This window comes from Sinohyriopsis cumingii, chromosome 17 (genome assembly GCF_028554795.1).
Source record: "Sinohyriopsis cumingii isolate HCF-2022 chromosome 17, ASM2855479v2, whole genome shotgun sequence".
Taxonomy (NCBI): Eukaryota; Metazoa; Mollusca; class Bivalvia; order Unionida; family Unionidae; genus Sinohyriopsis; species Sinohyriopsis cumingii.
Genome location: NC_142977.1, coordinates 7,629,165 through 7,654,126, shown reverse-complemented (window position 1 = coordinate 7,654,126; position 24,962 = coordinate 7,629,165). Strand labels below are relative to the sequence as shown.

The following is a 24,962-nucleotide window of genomic DNA, read 5'->3' as shown; positions in this document are numbered from 1 at the left end:
TCCAGATTTTAGTCTAAGTATAATGTGTACAACTTTCTCTTCAAAGATATTTTCATTTCGATGTATATCTAAAATAGTTCCTCTCCATCAACAACTTTTTTCTGAATATAGTATGTCTTTAAACTAATTATTAATTATTCCACTCTGAAGCAATTTCTTTATATGCTAAAATAAGCCCTGTTACAACAGGATCTAAGAGCGTTTTCCAAAATGTGTGTAGGTTATCTCTCACAGAAATGAGAACGCTCCTCTGTTTCTCTTGCTATTTTCTTTCTTTACTTAAATATACATCTGAATTTACTTTTTGCATGTTATACAGCTCAAGATTAACTAGAGAGTTAATTATACCTAAACTTTATAACAATTTGTTTTTATCACCTTTGCTATTTTCACAATCAGTATCCCACTAAACAGGTTGAGATTAACTTGTTATAGAAGAGCCTATGTCGAACTTTAATAAATCCGCAGACGTATAAAACAAATTCAGTGACACGTGTACAGACTCACTGTGGTTAATATTTTGTCACACACACACACACACACACACACCTCAGTAGGAACCTCTCATTAAAAGCTGGGCCAGTATGCAAAGTTTAAAAGATATATCAACTGTTTCAAAAACTACCGTCTATATAATCATTGTTTGCATTATCTTCTAAACAATTATATGGAAAATTTAAGATATTTTAATGAAAAAAGTACGCTTTAATCTCTTTCTTCAAAGTATATTATAAACTGGTTAAGTCCTGAGAAAGCAATCACGTAGTCTACAATGCTCGCACCTTTGTTAGTCATGCATGTAACATTGCCATCAAAATCATCATTCAACCTGCGATTTAAAGCGAGTATTCCAAATGCACAACACATTTAATGCACCGAAAGTATACCTCGCACAATTTTTGCCTTTTCTTGGTGATGAAAACGAATCCCTTTCATACAGTATATACATATTCTACATTATCATCAGTGATAAGGTCTTTCAAATTCCTAATTTTTGTATTAAAATCGCCTGTCAAAAACAGTAGCGCATCCAGTGCCGTAGATAGGCTAGGAAAATGGTTTTTCTAATAGTGGAGTAGATAGGATATATGGGCCAGTGTGCATGGTTTGCCTATAGACCTCTGGAATTGTTAATAGCTAGGAAAATGGTTATTATAATAGTGGCGTAGATAGGATATATGGGCCAGTATGCACGGTTTACCTATAGGCCTCTGCAATTGTTAATAGCTGGGAAAATGGTTTTTCTAATAGTGGCGTAGACAGGATATGTGGGCCAGTATGCACGGTTTGCCTATATGCCTCTGGCAATTTTTATTAGCTAGGATATTTGGCTCTTCGCTTGTCAAAGTTCCGAAATGTTAACAATATCTACACCTTGGCAAATCGATCAGATATTTTAATGCTTTGTCGTAGCGAAATCTATTGGATTTAATGGATTCAAACAACTTAATGTTGATTGGATGTGGTGGCTTGCCGTCGTATGTATCCAATGAAATTCACAGATCCGAAGTATAGAAATGTCTGCTCGATCCGCCAAGGTGTAGATAGGGTTAACATAACGGAACCTCGGCTAGCGAAAATGGGATATTTGGGCCCTTATGCAAAGCTTACCGATGGGCCAGCAATATTAATAGCAATTTTACGAGTCCAGATCTACGGTATTTGAGGGGTGGTATATAGCCTGTTCCTAGTTTCTTTCATTAGTATTTTTAATTTAAAAAAATAGTTGCTTGGATGGGCTTGTGCGCCCCCTGTGCTCGGGGGCCCCTATGTAATGCATGCTCTTGTTATTCGGTAGATACGCCCCTGGGCGCATCTGGAAAAAAGTGATCTTACTCTCGCTTATCATGATTCGAACAACGCCATCTTTCTCTTCACATCGGTCATATAAAGGACATCCTTTAGGAGAAATGTATAAACAACATAGAATTATGTCTTTAACGTTAATGAATAACATTGTATTAAAATGCACAATTGTCAAAATGAGGAAATATGCATCTCACACGACCAGAGTTCAGTAACTTGTCTTTAGCAAAAACAGACACTCCGGCTGTTTCTACCCCTAACATTGTTCTTAACTATCAGAATGTTTAAATCCATTAGAAGAGTTGCCAAATTCGTCCTTACTTTTCCCCTCCTATGTTTCACTTAGACTCACAATGAACAATAGTGAATAAAACATGACGAAACATTTCATTCTGGATACTGACGCAAGTGAAAATGGAACAGGTGAAGTGATATCATTGGTACGTGAGTGTGAAGAACGTCTTGGCTTATGTAAGTAGGACCCTGTCTAAATCAGAGTTATCCTATTCTGTGAAAAGGAAATAATTACTTGTTGAAGTATACTTTGTGAAACATTTCAAACCATACTTACATGGGCCCCATTTCTTACTGAGTACATAGCATGCTGTTGGCTCATGACGCTAAAGAACAGAAGGTCAACTGGTCAGGTGGCTTGAGATGCTGGTTTTCTACGACATTGAAATCCTACATTGACAAGAAATGAGCCATAGAAATGCAGACGCATTATGAAGAAAGCCATGCCGACACCGCATGAGACATAAACAAGTTGTGAAAATATAGAAAAATGAGCTACACACAGTTGCTTAAGTTAGGCTCGAAAAGTGATTAATACGGTAACATATATATCGGCCGATACGGTATCATTGCTGCTATAGTGTCAGTGCAGGAATAATGACCTATCCATAGCCAGGCTCAGGAGATTGATTGGAGTGGAGTTTCAGGCCAATGCAGTGAAGTTAAAAGTTTATGGGCCCAAAGGGAGCCCCTTGAGTTCCACAAAGGTCTTCTGTGGCAGAGATAACAACCATGTGATGCTAAATGTGGGCGTCATCAAACAGATGTCCCCTTAAAACTCAGGGAAAATGTGTATTTGTCCAGGAGTCTACAAAATTTCACTCCAAAAATCCTTGGTGCCATTTATCTCTACATTCAGTTTTGGACGGCCAACTCGTATATACGTATGCCCAACATATGTGCGTTTAGCCCATCAATTGTTCACTACTACCGAAACCAAAGGATGTTGCACAAGAAGATATTCTACGTCAATCATTTGAAACCGAAACAGTTCTAATTGGGTGATTTGGTTTGGGTTTACATTCCGCAAAGGAAACCACGACTGTCAAGCAAACTGCAGTCATGGTGGATGTGGCCATTTCAGGTTGTTAAACGAGTGTGTGATGGAATAGCGCGTTTTGACAACCGTGATTAGTCAATCAAAACGCACACCATTTCATGTACATACATACATGCAAACATACATGATAGGCAGATGCACACAATTACTACCAGTAGTGCATCAATGCACACAACCCTCTTTGCATGTACACGTGAACATATATATATATATATACATGTGGACATACATACATACATACACGTGGACATACATATCATTTGACAGGCAGATACACAACAATAATGCAAGTTGTGTATCAATGTGTGCACACATACATATCAGACTAAAAAATTATAGATACACACCATAGTGTATTAATGTTAAACTTGAATTAACAAAGTAAAATATATTGCTATTATGTGTATCAACATTATGTACACTTCCGCCATCAGTATATACCGAACCACTCATCTGAGAGTGCATTACGTATATAATGGAATATATGGATTGTGTGGCATTTAACATACATGAAATAAAGCTGTCAGAGCAAACTCTGTGCCATGGCTTCACAACATTTGAGTTGATTGTCTTTCTGTTTGTTCTGCATATTCATTCTTGCCGTCTTCTTTCACTCAACGCCTATTTGTCTTCGTGCTTCTTAAGAACCGGTATAACACAAAATCTTTTGTCCGGATGTTTTATGTTGTTATTGCTACAACCAACTACGATACAATCGCATACCATTTTCAATACAGCTTCTTTAAATATAAGTTGAATATTTTAAATCAATACCAAGGTCTAAACCACATTGTGTATAAGTTTGTGGATCACGTGACTCCACGTAACCATTGGTTCGCATAATTGGTGACGTGTTATGAAAACCCTCTTGGGCATAGTCGGTAGGGATGATCAGCACACGATTAATCCGTGGTTTATATTGAACTGCTGGATCCACATTTGACGGGTAGTTGGACTACCACTGCACCGGTGGCAAAGCGCTCTAGTTTACATGCTGTCGTTGTATAAGCTTTACAACTGTGAGGATGAATACTTTTAGTGCGATTTTTTTTATATTGTTCATTGTAGCAGTGTCCGCTTCAGTAACTGACAAACTACTGGAGATTCCGCTGCCCGGAGTCGGAGAGACATGGAGCTATTTGTTATCACTATTTGACAATACATCACTGTATTTTTACATATTTCTGGGTGTATTTGGAATTCTGGTATTCTTTGGAAAAAAGTTATTATTCGACCCATTAGATCGAGTTCGACTGCTTGGGGATATAGGATATCAAGCAGACGGAAAATGGGATATGAAAGAAATTGCAAACTCAGTGCGAAAAAGAAGGCTAGTTGGTGAAATTCCACCAGTGTACCCAAATGGCTGGTTTGGTTTAACAGAATCCTTCAGGATTAAGAAAGGAGAGAGCAAGAGCATATCAGTATTAGGTAAATTGTATATCCATTTGCCTGTCTGCCTTTTTCCACTTTTCTCTTCTTTATGTGCCAATCATTTTCGTGTACATATTTTATAAATCGACCATTTTATCTTTCAAGAGAGACCGGATATTTTCTTTGACAGGATTTTTTAAAGTAGAAATTACTGAGAAGAAAGGTCATTCATATTACAACGGAAGTGGGGGCCCCGAGTGGCCGAGTGGTCTAAAACGTTCTCCGTTACGGATCACTGCCATCTCACCTCTGTCTGCGTGGGTTCGAGCCTCGGATTCAGCCAATGTGGGTATGTGAGAAAGCTTGCCAGTAGCTTCTCGTGGGTCGGTGGTTCTTTCCGGGGTTTTCCCTGGTTCTTCCTCCACCATTAATACTGGCCGCCATGTATAGCCTAACATGTGCTGAAAACCCTACAACAACAACAAGAAAGTGTGATATGTTGCTGATAAAAAAGGCCATTCATATTACAACGGAGGCGTGAAAGGTTACTGAGAAAAAAGGCCATTCATATTACAACGGAGGGGTGTAATGTTACTGAGAAATATGGTCAATTCATATTACAACGGAGGCGTGTCATGTTTTTGAGAAAGATAGGCCATTCGTATAACACTGGACGGTGTGTAATGTTACTATGAAAGAGAGGCCCACGACATTGGAGAGTTTTTACCTATTTTATGCAAACCTCGTAAAACTCGTTGTCCATCAAAACTGCTATTTGCACTTTTGCTCAGCCTCTCAGTCACATGCGTCCCACATTTTGTATCGTGAACACTGAACATGATACGAAAAGTTAGTACAAAAAAGATCAAATTAAGTTTCAAGATGAAAACATAAGAATAGGCATAAGTATATATCAAATGTAAAGCCGAAATGTATATAAGAAGGGTAGCGTTATGATACTGACAAAAGCTATATCGTTAACATGACTAGAATATATAACAAAACAATAAAACAATACAAACAAAATACAGCTGAAATAGAACGTAAAACAAGATTTTGTAATATGATTTTTATTTTTCGAATGTTTGAATGATGACTTCATGATTTATTACATGGAGAGAGAGAGAGAGAGAGAGAGAGATCGCACAGGTGAGCGAACACCACCATCCATAGGGTAATATTCGGAATCGGTCCCAGATCTGACCAGCACACCCCGTATACATACATACATACATACATACATACATACATACATACATACATACATACATACATACATGCATGCATGCATGCATGCATGCATGCATACATACATACATACATACATAAATGGTGCACAATTTTTTTAATAATTTCGCACTACTTTCTGTCTTGGTCAGCGTGACAAGTAACCATTAAGACTGACGTATGGGCTTGCCTCGCAATAACTTGGTAACTTATGACATTTAACTTCTCTTATTTGGAGGCATAATTGAGTTTTAGTTAGAGTCTGTTCGATAACGGTGAGAGAGATATGTTAACACAAGCTCTTTTAGCGGAAAATGATAAGACAAACCAGAGCCAACATTTGCGAAATCTTGGGCTATTTGAAACATATATCACAACGTAACATTTTCCAGCATGGTTATTAATAAAGGCGGTCTAGAGAGAGTTATTCTGACTTAGATGGCAGTGTTAAAAAAATGGCAGTTAGAGAAACTAATCCTGATTAGCTAAAGTAAACGGCAGGCATGTGTTCCCAGACAAAATTCAAAGTTTTAAATAAGCTCACTCGCGAAATGAGTCAGTCTGCGTGGGGGGGAGGGGCTCACCAGCTATTATGCACTTTGAGAGAGTGACGTATGTAAGGTGAAGTTGTTTGCGTTTGAAACACGCACAGTGGAGAGAATGTTGACATATCTCTATGCTACTTTCATGTACTATGGCTGACTTATCTTTGGATATTTGTACCTTTGAAAATTGTACATGATCTAAGCACACAGCTAACTAAAATGACTGCTCCCTTGCGCTAAAAAATCAGCCTGAATGAGTCTAAAGTACACTATCTTTAGCAGCTATTGAAATAGGGAAAATGAATTCTGCCAGACTAGATAATACCAGCTTCTGAAAGTGCAATTAATTAATTACCAAACATGTAAAATATATATCAAAAAAAGGTATCGGCTCTTTTTATTACAATTTACCTCTGGAGTCCAGGAAGTGAAAATAACCAAGCAGAACTCGCAGTTTTTGAGAGGTGCGAATCTCAAGTGAGCCCAAGATTTATTTTCTATAACCCATATTACACTCATCAATCATACACCAAAATAAAAGGAATTAAAGGTTCTTTGAACAATCTTTAGATATACAAGGTATTTTTTTAAATAGCCAATATAACTAATGAGGAAACCCGGGGAAATTCTTTTTTAAAAAAAAAAATTCTAACCGTATGCAAAATACGAAACTGTAGAGCGCCACCCTGAGGGGAGCCATAATTCAGCTCCGGGAAATAACAAGATTTCTCGTTAGACTGTCCAACTGATGTATGTCGGAAAGTTGAGGGCGCCCGAAAAAGAGAGCTTCAACTTCTCAGTAAGAACGAGTCTTAGTAAAGCGGAAGGTTAGTCTGATCTGCATCAGATATGTTCTTTGATGTAAGTTTGAAATTATTTGTTGATTTTTTTCGTTTTAAATTCATACTTCAATTTTCCTTGAGTTCAGAAAATAATCGTACATTCATCTGTCTTGAATATAATATAAATCATCCAGTTTAGGAGTTTCATACATTACTGAGATACGAATTGTGAGAATAATTTATTTGTATTGAATGTTATAGGAATCGTATATCCTAAAGATTTCACGCATTACTCTGATACGATTGGTTAGGTGTAAATTATCTGTCTTGAATGATTTGTATCATATGCGCTGAGAATTGATATTTCTATTTTAGGAAATGTATGTCAATGAATATCTACTTAACTAAGTAACAGATTAGGGACAAGGAGTATAGTCCATTACTTCGTTTTTGTAATTAAGTTGTAAATTCTTTTCAACCGAGAAAACCGATGGAGTTAGCATCAAGAACGTGTAACGACTGACACAGTTCATCTAGTAACTTACAGCCAACAGCGGGGTGTAATGGTTAGTCTAAGAGGTCTAATTATGTAATGGTTCCAGTAGGAATGTGAGTAGCAGCTAGGAAAGACGTCGATTTATTACAATATGGTTAGTAGTAAGGTGGGGTACATTAGCGATAATGGGAATTAGCATTACAGAGACCCCTGGGTCAGATTAGCGACAAGGGAAATTTAACATGGCGAAAAATCGTGGGTCAGATTAGCGACAAGGGAAATTAACATGGAGAAAAATCGTGGGTCACTCTAGCGACAAGGGGAATTTAACATGGAACTATAGTGTGGGTTTGTCTAGGGACAAGGGGAATTGAATATGGGATTTTTTTTTTTAAAATTTAAATTTAAATTTAAATTTAAAAAAAGGGGTAGGCAATGGAAAGGCTATCTCTTTTCGAGAAATATGGCTGGCCCTGAAAAGGGCCTTTGGGTTTCTTCTTCTTCTTCTTCTAACTCCTTAACTTCTTCCACCAAGTCTTCACTTTTTCCATTATTCCTTTCTTCTTCTTTTTCTCCTCTGGCATCCAGTCTGGATGGCCCAAGGCTCTAAACTTTTCCTGGACTTTGATCCAATTCTCATTCATCCTCTCAAACTCTGTCTGTTTCTTTTTGCTTTCCACATCTTTTCTTTCTTCCCTCCATTTCACTTTAATCTTCTCTACTTCTTCCTCCATTACTTTTCTCATCAGATCTTCCCCTTTCTTCACCTTTTCCAATCCCCATTTTACATTTCTCCACTCTGTCCAGTACAATATTTTTTCTAGGAAGCACCGGACTTGGATGATATGATCCAGTGCTTCCTTCAAACTTCCCACTCTGAAGTAAGGTGGGTTAATGAAGCCTCTTGACTTACTGACTTCTTCTTCAATCATCCCTGCTATGATATCTCTTGCTGTCTTTAGGCCTTGAACTTGACTCGTTACAAAGTCTTTCATATCTCCATGCCTCCATTCCTCTTCTATTCTTCCTAAAACATATTCTACATCCATTATCCAGAAATAGATGTCTCTCAATAAATTAAATAGAACTGATACTTGAGTCATTTTTGTCTCAGTTATTCCTTAGAATGGTTCCAACATCAAACTTTGTGGGTTCTTATAGTGAAAGCGCGGACGTGATGGAAAACATCCCCTAAAAAACATAAAATTGATCTTACCTAGATCATGACCAAACAACGCGCGGACGTGAAGGAAAACATCCCCTACTTTCTCATTTCATATAATAAAACCAAAACTATACTCTCCACATACGCTAAGAAACAATAAACAAACCCATAATCTACTATTCACACAAACTTACGTGAGCAGTTACAAACACAAACACAAACACACAAAATAAACAATAAAGAAACCCATAATCTACTATTCACACAAACATACCTTAGCTCTTACAAACACCAACACACAAACACATACCCTCCCACTATCTTAGAAAAGAGTTATGTTTATATTCACACTACTCTACCTACACATTGGCAAATTGATGGTTATTTCTTTTCTAGAGTATTGGGTAGCCCTGAAAAGGGCTGTTTTTTTGGAACTTCATGGACACCTGGTTAATGGTGGCACCTTCCAGGCCTGGCGCCACATACACATCTTGTCCCCCAGTTACGTTTTACCTTTTTGGGGGAGAGAGCAGAGGCAGGATATGTGGCTTCAGAATCCCAATTTTCGGTTTCTGGGATTCTGAAATTTTTTCTTCTTTTCTCCCTTTCATCCTCCTCTTCTTTGTATCTTCTCTCCTCCTCTTTGTATCTTCTTTCCTCCTCTTCTTTATATCTTCTCACCTCCTCTTCTTTATTTCTTCTTTCCTCCTCCTCTCTCATCCTTCCGTCTTCCACAATGGCTTCCGCGGCCAGTTCATTCGACAGGCGCCTGGCATATTCCAGATGCACATGAAGTTCCAACAGTTTCTCCAGTCTCGTGTTCATTTTTGGTGTTGATCAATCAACAAGGGTAGTTGGACTGCCGATCGAGTTTCAATTTATAGTGAAAGCGCGGACGTGAAGGAAAACATCCCCTAAAAACATAAAATTGATCTTACCTACATCATGACCAAAAAACAACAACGCGCGGACCTAAAAGAAACACTCACTCACTTTTTATGCTACCCATCACTATTTTAAAATTTTTTATAAATCACTTCAATAGACTATCCACATACGCAAAGCAATCCAATCTAACCCCAAATTTACACCTCAAACACCAAAAAAGACATCATTTTAATCTACTATCCATACCAACTTACTTAACCACTTACAAACACAAACACACAAACACATACCCTCACATTTTTTAAAAAAGAGTTAGTGTTTATTTTCACACTACTCTACCTACACACATTGGCAAATCGATTGTTATTTCTTTTCTAGAGTATTGGGTAGCCCTGAAAAGGGCTGTTTTTTTTTTTTTTTGTCTGCTATGGCATTCTTTTTAGTTTCCAAGAATGCGATGTCCTCTGAGGATAGACTTTCTGGCGATAGGTCTGCTTCTTCGAAAAGAGAAGAAGAACTCTTTGGTGTCGATACGACAATCGACAAAGCCTCTGTCAGCTTCAGGTTGCTGCTGCTGTTGTTGTTGTTGCTGCTGTTGCTGCTGTCTCTGAAGTCTGTACTTCTCTGTCCATTCTTCTTTTTCCCTGTTCATTTCTTCTCTGAAGAGCTCTTCTATCAGGTCTTCAGTGATTTTTAACATTCTCACATTCTCTATTTCTTCTGGCTTCGGTATCAGACTGTGTCTGACCCTATGCAAATTCACGTAGGCTTCGTTGAGTTTAGCTAGTTTGGAGCACATCTTCGTAGGAGGATGAGTCGACAATGGATGGTTAGACTGGAAACAACCCCGGTTCTTAAAGTCAAAGCGCGGACGTGAAGGAAAACATCCCCCACACGGTTTTTGAGTCGCAACGTTTAGTGAGTGTCATGAGAGGGATAGTAAGAAATGAAAGAGCATCAATCCAACATTCTTATAGCTAAACAAAAGACAAAGGCATTTTTTTCAAAACACAACATTTTTTATTCAAAAATCACTTAACACTAAACAACAACTCTAACATTTTTAACAATAATCCAACAATATAACATCAAACAATTTTTTCAAAACACAACAGTTTTTATTCAAAAATTACTTAACACTAAACAACAACTCTAACATTTTTTAACAATAATCCAACACTAAAAGTTTCTCCACTAGGTAAAGAGGGATAACAGTCTTCCATGGTTTCTAGTAATCTAGGATGACTTCTCTCAAACTGTTGATTTCTATCGTATTATCGAATTCTGCATACAGGATAACGTTCACCGTTTCATCAGGGTCTAGGTCTTTAAACTGAATTTCCACACGAATCTGGCCGGATTTTATAGGGTGGAAATGTCCCTCGTCGCTGCCTTGGTCTGGAGTGAAATCGAAAGCCCACAAAGCGTAGCCTCCTGCATAATCCTCGTACGTAATACCGTGACTGGTGTTGGTTCCTAACTGTCCGGTGGCTTCGTACAGGGACAAGTACGATCTCAACTAATTCTTCTTGGTAAAGTCGGGTTCGAAAGGTCGGGTACACAAGGTCTTGCCATCGCGACTGACTTCGATTTTGGACACACCAAAGTGTTGAAAGTAGAAAGGATTTTTTTCGGCAGCTCCGTTGAAGGCTGTATTCTCGACGATACCAACGATCAAACGTTTGGGTAACTGTCCTTGGAACAGATGATCTTCGATCATGGATCGCTGTCCCTTGGGAATGGTGAAGGTTTTCACTTCCACGCGTCGTATGGGATACTTGGCGGTCGTTCTGCTCAACGTCTGACTGATGTCGTTTCCCACTTTAGGTAACACTTCCACACGGCGTACGTAGAGTCTGGCTTCTAGGATTTTGGTTTTGTAACCGTCACTATCAGCCATCAAATGGAAAGCGGCACTGCTACGATTCAGTCTCAGGCGGACATCCACCCCGTTCAGCAAATACTTTTCTTGCAACCACATGTCCAAATGCAAACGATCCATCAGTTCTAAACTTGTGTCGGCTCCCGTGATTCTCTTTCTTCGTTCTACAAATCCATCATTGTTGTCTTTCTTTTCATCAGTTTCCAATATTTCAAACTTGGTAGGTTCGTCAGCTTCCCATACCACACAGGCATTGAGATGAGTGTTCTTGGCATCTATTCCGTACGTCAAGAGATTTTCCAGGTAGGCACGATAAGGGTAAGTATCCATGCTGCTACTGACCAGTTTGTTATTCAAGTACAAGTCCACTCCACTGAACAAGGAATGCATGAAATTGTTGACGGGAGCTACTGCTTCATCGTCTATAGCACCTCCAGTCTTATCTAGAATTTTGACTTTCAGGTACAAGTAACTGCTATTCAGATCGATGTAATCTTCGGGCTGTCCTTTGATTTCAAACTCGATGGGAGCGGAATCGGTCAGTGAGGAGACGGGGTGAAATTCCACCCACTGGGATTCTTGCATCGTCATCATCGTGGGGGGCATGGCAAACAGATCCAGTTCCGTCTTGGAACAAGCGCAAGATTCTCGGTGCATCATTTTTTTGTCTCTTTTCTCAATAATCGAAAACGTCTAAGTCTCGAACGGTTCTTCTTTTCTTGGCCTTTCTCGCTTGAAGTCTGGTGAAAGGGTGTTTTCTTCGTCGTCTCTTTCTGCCTTGTCCTTGCTGAATGCCTGACTCGGTAGCGTGCAGGGCATTTATAGGTGTTTCTCGTTGGCCTAAAATGTCTTTGCCCGTTTGCAGCAAGACATTTTTGCCTGCCCTCATGAAGGCTTCTTTAGGGTTTTGTTTGTCGATGATGACATTTTGGAGAAATTCTTTGCCTTGCGTCAGTGCCGCATCTTTCAAGGCGTGCAATCCGCGTGTTACCATCGGTTTCAACACCGGGGCCACCGAACGAAAGGCCGATTTTAACATATCTCCTAAGCCGTGTCCTCGCTGTTGAGCAACCCCTCGGTACACTGGATACATGACTTAAGAGTCGTGAGAGAACCGTTTTCGAAAATGGAGTTTCACCGTGACTTTTCCTTTGGTGAATGGAATATTTTGTCCCAGATCTCCTTTTATAGCAATGTTGACCGTGTCCAAATACGACTTACTGACAGGCAAATAGTGAGGATGGACAAATTCGCGGTGGACGTGGTAAGTGTTTCCACCTTCCTCGTCAGTGTTCGTGGCAGAATCCACTTTGAAAGGAATGACACGCAGTAACGGTACGGAGGTGTGTCCCACCACGTTGTACTCCACCACATCGGAATACACGAACATCAAATTCAGTCCTTGGTTCAGTTCTACCGAGGTACGAAATAACTTGCTAAAAGACTCGTTGTCGTAAACGATGGGTAATTCGTTTTTCTTGATCATGGTCTTTCTCATGTCCATGTCTCCGCCCAACATGTCATACAATTCAGGACAAAATAAAATGGACAGGATTTTACTCCGTTCAAATTTCATCAAGAAGCGACGAGCTGCTTTGTGGTACTCCATGGTGACATTTTTGTTGACATGCTCCAAAGCTTTCAGAAACACGACATTAAACCTGGAGGTTATGGTGCTGACCAAATGTTGACCACTAAAATAATAGCCTGGGGGAATGAACAAGTGATAGGTGGTGTACTTTTGTGTACGGGTTTTCTTGTCATATTTGACATTGCTATCCATCCACTGTTGCATTTGCTCGTCATGAACTTCCACATCAAAAAAATTTTGATTGGGAAGGACATTGAGGACTTGGGTCGGGTGAATCATTTCTACTAAAGCCACTTCCCAATGGGCTTCGTGATCTAACTGGATGGCCTGAGGTAATTTGGCCGTGTAACAGCACAACGTGTTCTTGGGAAACACCTCCATGGAAGTGTCACTGGGTAAAGTTAAGTAAAATTGGTTTTGGTGACTCATAATTCCAGAGTTCTGTGGCTGTCCGAGGGGTTACTGGACGTCAGAGGCGTGTCTCCGTCTAAAATGGGGTTCTGGTTGTGATTGAAGTGGTGACTGACACTGGCACTGGACACAAGGTTCCCGTGGTTCCCGTTCGAGGTGAATTTCAGGGAGGGATTAGGAAGCAGGTAACCGATGCAACTGCTCAATAAAATGGTTCAATTGTTTGTCTCCTTGTTGCAAACTCAAATTGGCGATGGCTGCCCCGATGACACAATACACCACGAAGATTTGGCAGAAAAAGACGATTTGCGTTTTAGGCACACGTTCTCCACACCACACCCACAAGGGTTGTTTTTGTAAATCTTGCACAGAAGAACTAGGTGAAGGAGGAGTGGTCGACGTAGCTGCGTCTGCTGTGTGAAAGGGCATGATGGTCACTTCTTTTTATAGTCGATGACTTGCGAAGCGTCGATCCAAGAATCAAAACTGGGTGGATATCCTTTCCAACGTACTTTGACTTCTTTGACACGTCGTTTGCCCACTTTACGGGTTCTGCGTTCGAGAATGCTTTCGATGTCGTACACGTCGTCTTCTTTTTTGGTGACACGTTGTAACTCGGGCAAATAAAACGTTCCTTTGAGCACTTCTCCGTTCATGTCTTCCAATTTATAGACGGCAGGATGACGGCCATGCACTCGTCCAGTGACGCGAAACAATTCGGTCGTCCAGTTAGGTAAGTAACCTTTGTCGAAAGTGCGTTTGGTTTTGCCAATGCGCACCCAATCTCCTACGGCCAACATTCCACTTTTCTCGCGGACAGCCCTCGTCGGGGACGTACCAAACAGACGCTCAAACACCAACACTTCGTTGTCGGGAGTCACGTCTTGCGGGGCACGTCCGATGCTTCGATGGTAAGATTGGTTGTACGCTTGCACCAGGTGCGGTAAGATGTCGATGTACTTCAGAGTGTGGTGATGCGTAAAATATTTCCACATGCGTTCTTTCAAAGTGCGTTGAAAACGTTCCACGATGCTGGCTTTGGTTTCGGGATTCTCGGTGGTAAAAAAATGAATGTCACGTTTCTTTAATTCTTTTTGGAAAGCTTGGTTCAGAAATTCGGTGCCTTTGTCCGTTTGCCATCGAAGAGGGTGACGACCGCTTTGTTTCAACACCCGTTGCAGGGCTCGCACTAACTCGCTGCTCGATTTGGAAGCCAAGGGCACGACCCAGGCAAATTTGGAAAAGACGTCGATGACACAAAACAAATATTTGTAGCCACGATTGTAGCTGGCCAAATGAGAGACATCGGCTAAATCGGCTTGCCATTGATGATCGATGCCTTCCACTCGGGTGCGACTTCTGGCAAACTTGCGTCGAATGGGTTTGTGTAAAGTGTAGGTAGCTTGTTCTTGTAACCATCGTTGCACTTGAGGTAAACGGAGACTTTTCAGTCGCGTTTTGGCAGCACGATACAATTTTTGAACTCCTGCGTAACCTGCAGGATGGGAAGGATCGTAGTAAATGCTGGCTAAGACTTTTTCCATTTTTTTGTGTTGGTTGGTGTGTTAATAAGACACCCACTCTTGGAGGATGCTACTCTTTTTCTCTTGGGGTATTTTCTTGGATTGCAATGCTTTGCGTGTCCGGCCGGCAATAGGTGTCGAAGAGGAGAAGGATGTCTGAGCGGGGGATATCGGTTCTTGTTTCACTTCTGTCTTCACTTCTGTCTTCACTTTCTTTTTCTCTTGTGAGGAAGAAGGGGTGGCCATCATCTTTTTAATCCATCCAATTCTGGAGGTAGGTGGTGTTGTTAACTTGCGTACTTTCTCTGGTGGAGTTTGAAACCCTTCCTCTTCTTCTCCTTTTTCTGTCTTGGTCACGGGTACTGGTGGTACTGGTACTGGTACTGGTGATGGTGCTGGACTTTTCATCAAGGTCTTAAAATCTTTCAGAGTGGGTAGAGCTGTTTCGTCTAAAGCTTTCTGGTGAAAGAGTTGCAGTCGTTGCAAGAGTTGACCGTACTTTTGCGATTTTTCTGTTTCGGACAAATCTTGGCGATCCATCAAGGACTGCAATTCGTGTTGTAACTGGGACATCTCGCTCAAATGGGGATTGGGAGGTAAATGCGGGGTGTGTTGTTCTTGCCACCGATGGTATTCCATCCATCGTTTGTAAGGCACTAAAGCTAGTTTTCGTCCTTCCATGGGGTTGTCAGGGGTCGATTCTGAGATCTTGGAACTTCCGAGGCCTTTTTATCTTGCTCCCACCAGTCCTCCCAACATGGTTCCCAAGACTCCTTTCAGTATGGGGCCTAACAAGAGAGGTAAAATACCTCCACGTTGCACTAACATCTTCTTTTTTTGACGAATGGGAATTTTCTTTTGAACCATTTGGCGAAGAACGTGACGATGTTTGCCTAAGCATTGTTTCTGGTGTTTGGACAAAGGGATCGTGCCTTTCAAAACGTTCAAACAACATTCGCACACGGTATCGATGACCTCTTTGGAGGCTGTTTGAATGAGTTTTTTTCGTAGGGGTGGAGAAGCTTTGGACAGGACAGATAACATGTCCCCATGTTTGGCTAAACGTGGTGGCAGTCCTTTCCTTTTCTTTCCTTGGGGTTGTCTGGAGGGTGACATCTTTGAGTCTTCAGGAGCACCAAAAAACACTGACACCCGACTTGGTCACAGGCCTTTTTTATACTGGAACGCGTCGCCACTGATTGTCTTTACGTCGTATTAGTTTGAGGACAGGCATGACACGTCGTGCAGGGGTACGTAACGGACTAAATTGAGCCAGTTCTTGCTTGGACAAATCCAGTAAACTTTGTAACATGCCCGATCTTTCTTGAACTTTGATTTTGGGAGAAGGTACTTTGTGAGCAGCAGCCACTGCCACTAAATTGGAAGGTCCTGCCACTGGGGAAGTTCTTTTGGGGGTCATCAACGGAGAAGTTCTTGGTGTGATCAACGTCTCCAAGTACTCTTCAGTTCTGGGTGTCATTAACGGAGAAGTGGACAAACGTGAAGCTGCCGGAGACGCAGTCACCGCTTTGGCAGGTCGTGGTTTGCGAGTGTAAGGTTGCGTCCTGGCCGAAGTGCCTCTCTTGCGACTAGTTTTCTGTGGACTTTTCTTTTTCTGGGGGCTTCTTTTCTTTTTCCGGGGTGGTGTCTGGTCAGAGGAGGGTCCTGCCACTGGAGAAGTTCTCCTTGGGGACCTGGTCTTTTTCTTCTTGGGGCTTCGTTGGACTTTTGTCTTGGGTATCACTTTGGGGGCATTAGGATCCCATCTTAAGAGTGAGCGAATGATGACCCCTCCTAGAGTACCGCTCCCTCCAGGTTTCAAAATGATTTGTTTTTTGGTTTGAGTGTCGATGCGGGGATCGGCCAGTTGGACCAAAGCGACTTTGTTTCGATCGAAAAAGCGTTTGGTTTGATGAGGAATCTGAATGATTCCTTGGAGTAATTGACGTGCCGTCACCGTGAACCATCGTAAGACTTCTTTGAGACTAGCTTCTAAGACACGAGCTCGTGTTTGTGGATCTTTTTCTCGACTGATGCCATACAAGGCACGAATCAATTTGACGGGAAGATGCGACTGAAGGGACGTCATGTTCGCACTGAGAGTGAGACAGACGAAAAAGGTCTGAGGTTTTTATAGATTTTTTTATTGGGAGTGAAATGAAGTCGAGGACGGAGACGTGTACAGGACAGGCCCTCCGTCTTGGCACCAGTGGTGAAACAAGTGGGCACGAAATCGCAAATCCTCGGGGGTCGTAGGTTTCAAATCGACGAGTAAATAGGCGTGTGGAGTTTGAGTGGCATCGTCGTACGCCTGAGTCAGCCAAGGCGTTCCTAACTGTTTGGCTAAGACTTGCACTTGCGATTTATCTCGAGGGCTTTTAAACAAGACCACGTAATGCGCATTGAGACTGATGGTGCGATGGGCTTTACTTTGTTGAAACAAATTTTGGGTGATGTAAACGACACTGGCATTACGGTGATGCCCTTTGCGCGTGAACCACAATTTAATTTCTTCTTCGTCTTCTCCTAACATGTCGTCGAAAATGACCAAATGGGTTTGACGGGAGTCAGAGACGATGCCGTCGTCTTCTTTAGGAATGCCTTCCACAAACACGATGGAATCGCCTTGACTTTCTCGCAAGAGGTTGTACGCCGATTGCCACTCTTTGTAACACCACACGATCCGTTGAGGGGGCCGATCGATCAAATGATGTTTATGTTCGATCAAACGTTTGACGAATTCGGTTTTGCCTGAACCGCTAGGTCCAGCAATGAGCATGTTAAAGGGATGGCGAAGATACAAAGCCTCCCAACTGGCACGATCTAAGTGTTCGTCGATGACTTTGACAGTAGAGGAAGAGGGAGCAGAGACAGCAGAGGTAGCCATGGTGTGAGAAATGTCACTTGTGACACGAAAACAAACAAGACAAGAGTTTATATACTTTTTCAGAACACGTTTATTAAATGTTTTTTTCAAACATGAATACGAAAGACAAAAATACATAAAAGCCAAAGGCTTAAGTACAAGAATAAAAGGCACATGATAACCATGAACGTGGAATAAACACAAGTGTCTGTACAACATATTTTGGGTAAAGTTCTAACCAGTTCTATAGTAGGGGTAAGGTCACACAAGTGTCCTCCCGAAAGGATCTTTCAGGCCTGTCCACGACAGTCCTGTCCTGGGTGACGGGTTCTTCTGGCACCGTCACTAACACAGGTTGAAAAGTAACTTTTTTCCTTGAATAACTCTCGTGCATACTGGGCCACCTCTTGTGTCCAAGCCTCAAAACCCTGGTCTCGGTGATGTCCAACATTTGACTCCTAACCAATCTGGTTTCTTCTTCGTCAACGACATGGTAAGTTACTTCAATGAACAATGAACTATCGATCTTGCCTAGGGTTCCTTTTCATATACAGACCAATACCGACGTGACCGTACGGTAAGGTGAAGTGATTGGGAAGTCGCACTCGCTTCTGGTATACAATTTGATAGACTTTTTCCAAGGGTCGACTGACGATGTGGTGAGTGGGTAAACGTACAATCTTGTTCGGTTGATAGGTGGTCACTTTACAGTTTCCATCCTCTCCCGATTGCAAGGCTTCTTTCAATACCCCAAAGTTGACCACTCGACTGGTACGATGATTCAGAGTCAGTCCTTTCACTTTGCACGTCGTGTGCACTTCTCCTTGTTTGTCCCGGTATTCGTAGCCGTAATTTTTGGGACCGCCACTGACGAAACTTAGAATCTTGTCGTCGGGATGCTCGTCTGTCCAGGCTCCTAAACGGTCTCCTTCGATGTCAGGGTGCTGTTGAATCGGGTGATGGATGTAAATGCAACTGTCCGTGTCAAAGTACAGGACGCGTTCTTCTAACAGTTCTAAAGCTTCGTACAATTTTAAGCGAGCATGAGCTGTCACGTAAGCCGCAATGATGACATTTCCAAAAGGGTCGTCTTGTACAAAGTCCAGATCTTCTTCGTAATTGACCAAGATCAAATCCTCTCGAACGACGTCCACGTGTTTCATGTATTTGGTTTTGTCGTGAATCATCTGGAAGTAGCGGGAAGGTTCTGTCAAATATTCCGTCTTGGGTAAACACGGTCGTTGTGCCATTTTACCCCACAAGCAATTTAACATCACTTTGGCAAACGATCGCCTGCCTTCGTTTTTCTCGATGTGGTCTAAAGAGATGCCTTCTTGTGCATAGTATTTCTCTTTGAATTGTATTTGGTCTTCGGGAGTGTGACACCAGGAAGGATAGCCGCTGGCTTCTTGCTTCAGTTTCAAAAAGGCATCCACGTAGTCGGCGAAAATGCCTTTCTGAGTAGGGTCACCCTTGTGATACTGTTGTGTCTTGGGAAAGTGGCAAATTTCGTACACTTCTAACAGTTGGTATCCCATGTCCAGAGCTTTGAACAATTCTACGCTGACCCAGGTTCCCGTCAAGGCACGTTCTTCCTGGCTGTGATGGCAAGGTTGGTCCTGGTTGCACGTTTCGGCACAAGTACGACACAAGGGAAACATCAGTTTGCCTTGACAATGGTGAGGTAAGACGGGATGGTATAGGTTCGTGGGAGGCAAAACTTTACACTTGATCAAGCCTTCGTATTGTCGAATGTTTTTCAGGTCGATGTGTTCCGTGAACAATTGCGGGTGCCCTACAGGAAAGCGACAATATTTGCACACGTAGGGATACAGCGAACACACGTCCAAGTATTTGATTTCTTCTCCTTTCTCTTCGTCGGCTTGGTACAGCAAACAGGTGGCATTGGTCCTTCCTCCGTACAAACTATCCCTCGGGTTCAGCGGGTCCATGAACTGGTAACTTTCCACGAGGCGTTTAAACTCGGGATCGGTTTTCAAACGGTGATCGTACTCGTGTTCCCACATTTCCACCACTTGGTATCCTTGCTGTTCTAACTTTAGGCGTCGCTGACAAGTGTCCTGGTACAAGTCTTCCATGGTTCGTTGCAAAAACTGATTTTTAGTGTCACGGTCAGGGTAGCAGACGGGACATCCGTGAAATAAGCAACCGTTAAACTCGTACACGATCTTGGGGTTTTCTAAGTCCCAGCCATCGACCGAATACGTTCCGATGGTCTTTTCGCCTCCTCCGTTGCGGGCATGCTGAATCCATTTGTCTTCCTTGTCGCACAAGTAATGTAACCAACGTAGGGCTTTGACCGAGTATTGACGCTTGACATAGTGGGTCGTTTGAGGACTGATGACAGCCACGGTGTTTTCAGGCATGAATCGTTGGCGGTACACTAAGGAACACGCTTTGGCAATGGTGCAAGCTTCTTTCAAAGGATCGACCCCTCCGTGTTCCATGAACAGTTCTCGAAATTTTCCGCAGCAACGCCGTAAAATGTCCACGTCGGAACGACAATACTTTAACATTTCTTCCTGAAAGTCGAAGGGGTCAGAGGCATGAGCCTGGTACCAAGCGTAGAAAACTTCTCGTTGTTCGGTACGCATGTTGTCGGGGTCGTAATAGTGAGCCTCAGGCAAATGGGGTAGAACGGCATGTTGATTGGCTTCCGTATTGAAAAAGTGTGGAAAGTACCCTTTAGCCATTTCTGTCATTCCAAACGTTTTAGGCATTCGGCTCAAAGGCATGGCCAAGTAACTCATCGAATCTTTAAACTGTACTTGTCCCACTTGCATGAAAATGATTTTGGCTCCGTTCAAAGTCACTTTAGGACGTTCGGTACCTTGTTCCGTATAGTATCTGAGAAGAAACTGTCCATCGTATCCGGAGAAATTGTGAGCCATCACCGTGGCATGACGATGACAATCTCCGTAACGTTCGATGTCCTCTTTGCTCCACATCTTGTCGATGGGGTCTAAGACCCATTGGGAAAAATCGGCTAACGTGTTTGGTCCCCGAAAGATTTTTTCACGTCCTCCAGGAATCTTGCTGCAGTGAGGGCAATGACTGAAGATAGGTTCTTGAATACACTTCTCGCACGCTCGATGAGCCACGCAGAAATTAGGAATGTGAATGCCAGTCTCTTGCATGCATTCGAAATCGAAAAAGATGAAATTGCCTTTCTTCTTGTGACCGTCCTCTTTCTCTGGTGGGGGTTGGTATTTTTGCACGTAGCATTGGTGTTCCAAGTCCACGATGTGGTGACAAATGTGACATTTTTTCTTTCCTCGACATACGTGTGCCTTGGCATTATTGGTAAGTATGCCTTGTCCACAGGTAGGGCACAATCTCAGGAGTTGACAAGCACATTTCTTCTGTGAACCTTGTGTTTTCAAATGTTGTTGGTAACAGGTAGGACTGACAAACGTGCGCAAACAAGTCGAACAAGGCACTGGTCCTTCGCTCAGACAGGGTGGAGAGGCCAAACATCCTGGGCATTTCATTCCACAATGCTTGTGTTGCTCTCGATTGTTATAACCATAGTCACATTTCTCACAATAATAACTGTATCCCAGGAATCCAGTGATACTGGTAATGGTATCGAAATGGTCATCGTGATGATAGACATGAATGTATTTTCCGTCCTTAAAATCTTGGCCTCGAAACAACAGAGTTCCACGCATTTCTTGAGGGTGCACTTTCAAGGTGTAGCGTGGAGCTAGGGCATCTTGCAATTTTTGCATCTCAGGAATGCCACAGGGTGTGTCTTTGGACAGTCCGGCTTGTTGCAACAGGAGTTCTGCTTCATTTCGTTGTTTGGCTCGATCGCATCGTTGAATAGTTTTCCAGGTTCTTTTCCATTCTACCGTGTCGTTCTTGTTGGCATAGGTTCGTCCCACCACGATGGCACGGGCTAAACACATCTGGTCTTGAGGCTTGTTAATTCGGACGAGACTCTTTTTGGTGTTGCGAAGGTCGTCCACCAATAACATCTTTTTGCATCCAGTTCCTTGAGGAGGAGAGACGTGGGCCATTTTCAGTGTGGCTTTACCATCGGTGATGTCAAACTGGTCATTAGATTGTTGTACGTGTTGAATCTTGTCCATGACTTTGGAAGGGGTCAGTTCTGCGGGTCTGCTAAACTCGATCCAAACAGGGGATTTCAAACCGTCGTGATCTATGGATAGTGTCAAGCGATCGTCTTCTTTGGCTTGACATTGTCGCTTGAGTGCGGTGAGCAAAGAATCCCACATCTCGGTGATAAACCCTTCTGCTTTCTCCAAGGGTACGTCGGCCTTGAAATCTTTAAACTTCACCGTGTAGGTGTAAGCCGTGGTTCTAAATTTTCTAGAGGAGCGCTTTTCCGTCTCTCGAATGGAATAGTACTTTTCAGGGTTGACTAAGGGTGGTGAACTTGGTTTAGAGGGTTCGGATTCTGGTTCACTCATGTCCTCTTCAAAATCACTGGCATGAATTTGTGCCAAGATTTCAGCCCTGGTACGAGGCGATAGATCACGTTTCTGCCTCTTACTTTCTTCTTCTTCTTCTTTCTTCTCGAATGAATGGGATCGTTTCATCTTGAGTGCAAAACGTCAAATGACTCAAGTTTAAACACCATAGACTAATTTATAGTCTTGGCAAACCAGCGTATATAAAAAGGGTGTGTGTCTTGTCCTTTCACTATTCATTTCACTCTCAAACCGAGGAGAACGATGAAAGAGACTACCCAGATGGAACGTTTCGTCAGAGCTTTGCGAGGGGTCATTAGAAAATTCTCTTCAGACCAGCCGACGGACTACTCTCCTTCCTTTCGAGATAAAAGTCAAGATACTTGCTATATCTGTCAGAAGAAAGGGCATTGGTCTTCAGAGTGTCCAGACCGTCAAAAAAGAAAAAAAACAGGGGCTAAAAAAGACAAAAGTCAAGATACCTGTTATTATTGTCAAGAAAAAGGACATTGGTCTCCAGATTGCCCAAAAAAGAAACAAGAGGAGTCAGAAGAAAAGAAGGATTCTTCAAAAGAAGAGAGGGATTCTTCGAAAGAAGAGAGGGATTCTTCAGAGGAAGAAGAGGAAGAAAGAAGACAATTCTATTTAAAAGAAGCAAAGAAACAGGAGAAGAAAAGAAGAAGGGAAGAAAAATGAGGAAAAAACGGTGAAGAAATTCAAAAAACAGAGAGACTAAACAAGGAGAAAGAAGAAGTCAATGAACTTTTAATTAAAGTGTTCTGTGGTGAATTGTGAATTGGATTGTAAAAAAATGGATAAAAGAATACATGAATGATATAAGGTAAGCGTCTTTGAGTTTTGATTTTAAAATAAGAAGCTACACTCACGCACTCATACACAGACACGTACTATAAGGTAAAATGGGTGGGGTTTATTTTTGAGTTATTGGCAAATTGAAATTGTATTTCTTTTCGAGAAATGTGGGTGGCCCTGAAAAGGGCCTTTTTATTTTGGTGTAGGGGTGAGTTTAACCAATCAACTTTAACTGCCTTAAGCCTTTGCCACGGCCAAGGCCTACTTCTGATGATTGGGTTGAAATCACTAAGGGTGGTAGGACAGGCTTAGTCACAGGGTTGGCGTGTTTAGCTCGGGAAGGTCGTATTCTCTTCGGTCGTGATAAAGAAGTCTGATACATTTGTTTCAGACTTCTTAACTCCGCTAAAATGTCCAACAGTACCGTGACCGTTTGATTTTCACCCTCTTGTTTCTTTGCTGCTACTTCTTCTTGCTGTTGTTTTTTTCTTACCTCTTCTTCTTGTTGCTGTTGCTGTAGGAGAAAAGCCTGTTCCGCTTCCTTTTGTCGTTGTATAAATTTCTCCAATTCTTCTTTCTGTCTCTGTCTAAAATTCTCCACTTGCGGTAATGAAGAAGGTAACGAAGGTTCCGGAACAAATTTTTGCGAGGTAAGAAAATCCACAAAATCCCAATGTACCTCTTCTGAAAGTAAGTCCTGGTTCCCTTGGGCAGTCTCCCCTGCTGGTGCACCCCAATGGATCGTTTTCTGAGTTTCCGTCATGTTGAATCACTGTCGCATAGATTGACTGCACACAAGCGCTAACGAATCTATATAGACCACGTGACGTCACAGACTGCTCTCTTCGGATTGGATGCGAGCTGACTGAATTTTGTAACGCGTGTTCGGATTGGTGAATGAATTCAATCCGTTTCAATCCTTCCTGTACCTATAAATAAGCGCAGTTCACTGCATTGATTCACTTGTTCTCGTCGCTTCAAGATGTGGACCGATGTGCAATCTTCTACGCTTGTGTCTTCCATGATGTTCCGGACGGACATGCTCATGTATGTCCGATCCAAGTGGACCGTTGTCCACAGGACAAACACCAGCCTGTGGATACGTAGGATCTACGTTGAAAGACAAGGATGCCTGAAAAGAGTGCTGATTTACGGACCAACAGTGAGACGTAGCCTAAGGACAAGAAGAAGACCAATGCGGTACCATTTATGTTAATGAATACATTAACATAAACCCAAAGGCCCTTTTCAGGGCCAGCCATATTTCTCGAAAAGAGATAGCCTTTCCATTGCCTACCCCTTTTTTTAAATTTAAATTTAAATTTAAATTTAAATTTAAATTTTTTAAAAAAAAATCCCATATTCAATTCCCCTTGTCCCTAGACAAACCCACACTATAGTTCCATGTTAAATTCCCCTTGTCGCTAGAGTGACCCACGATTTTTCTCCATGTTAATTTCCCTTGTCGCTAATCTGACCCACGATTTTTCGCCATGTTAAATTTCCCTTGTCGCTAATCTGACCCAGGGGTCTCTGTAATGCTAATTCCCATTGTCGCTAATGTACCCCACCTTACTACTATGGTTGCTAGTGTATATTTTGCTGCGGACTGACCATATTAGCTTAGTTATGTTGAATTACGATAAGACGGCGTAAAAAGAGGGGGAATATGTTTCGATCCTAGAAGGGACAAATCTGACACTATTTAGATTGGGTATTATATTTTATTTGAAAGAAAATTAGCTCCATATTCCTGCAGCACAGTTGAAAAGAGCGCAGTCC

At 42.0% G+C, this 24,962-nt stretch overlaps 1 protein-coding gene across 1 annotated transcript in view; it reads left to right on the top strand.

Moving 5' to 3' along the window:
* Positions 1-4,006: 4,006 nt before the first annotated feature.
* LOC149777700 (cholesterol 7-desaturase nvd-like) overlaps positions 4,007-24,962 on the top strand; it is a 52,330-nt gene continuing 31,374 nt past the window's right edge. The window contains exon 1 of the mRNA XM_089938751.1: positions 4,007-4,591. Coding sequence (XP_089794877.1) covers positions 4,186-4,591 — 406 coding nt within the window. The 5' untranslated portion in view covers positions 4,007-4,185. The remainder of the gene's footprint in view (positions 4,592-24,962) is intronic.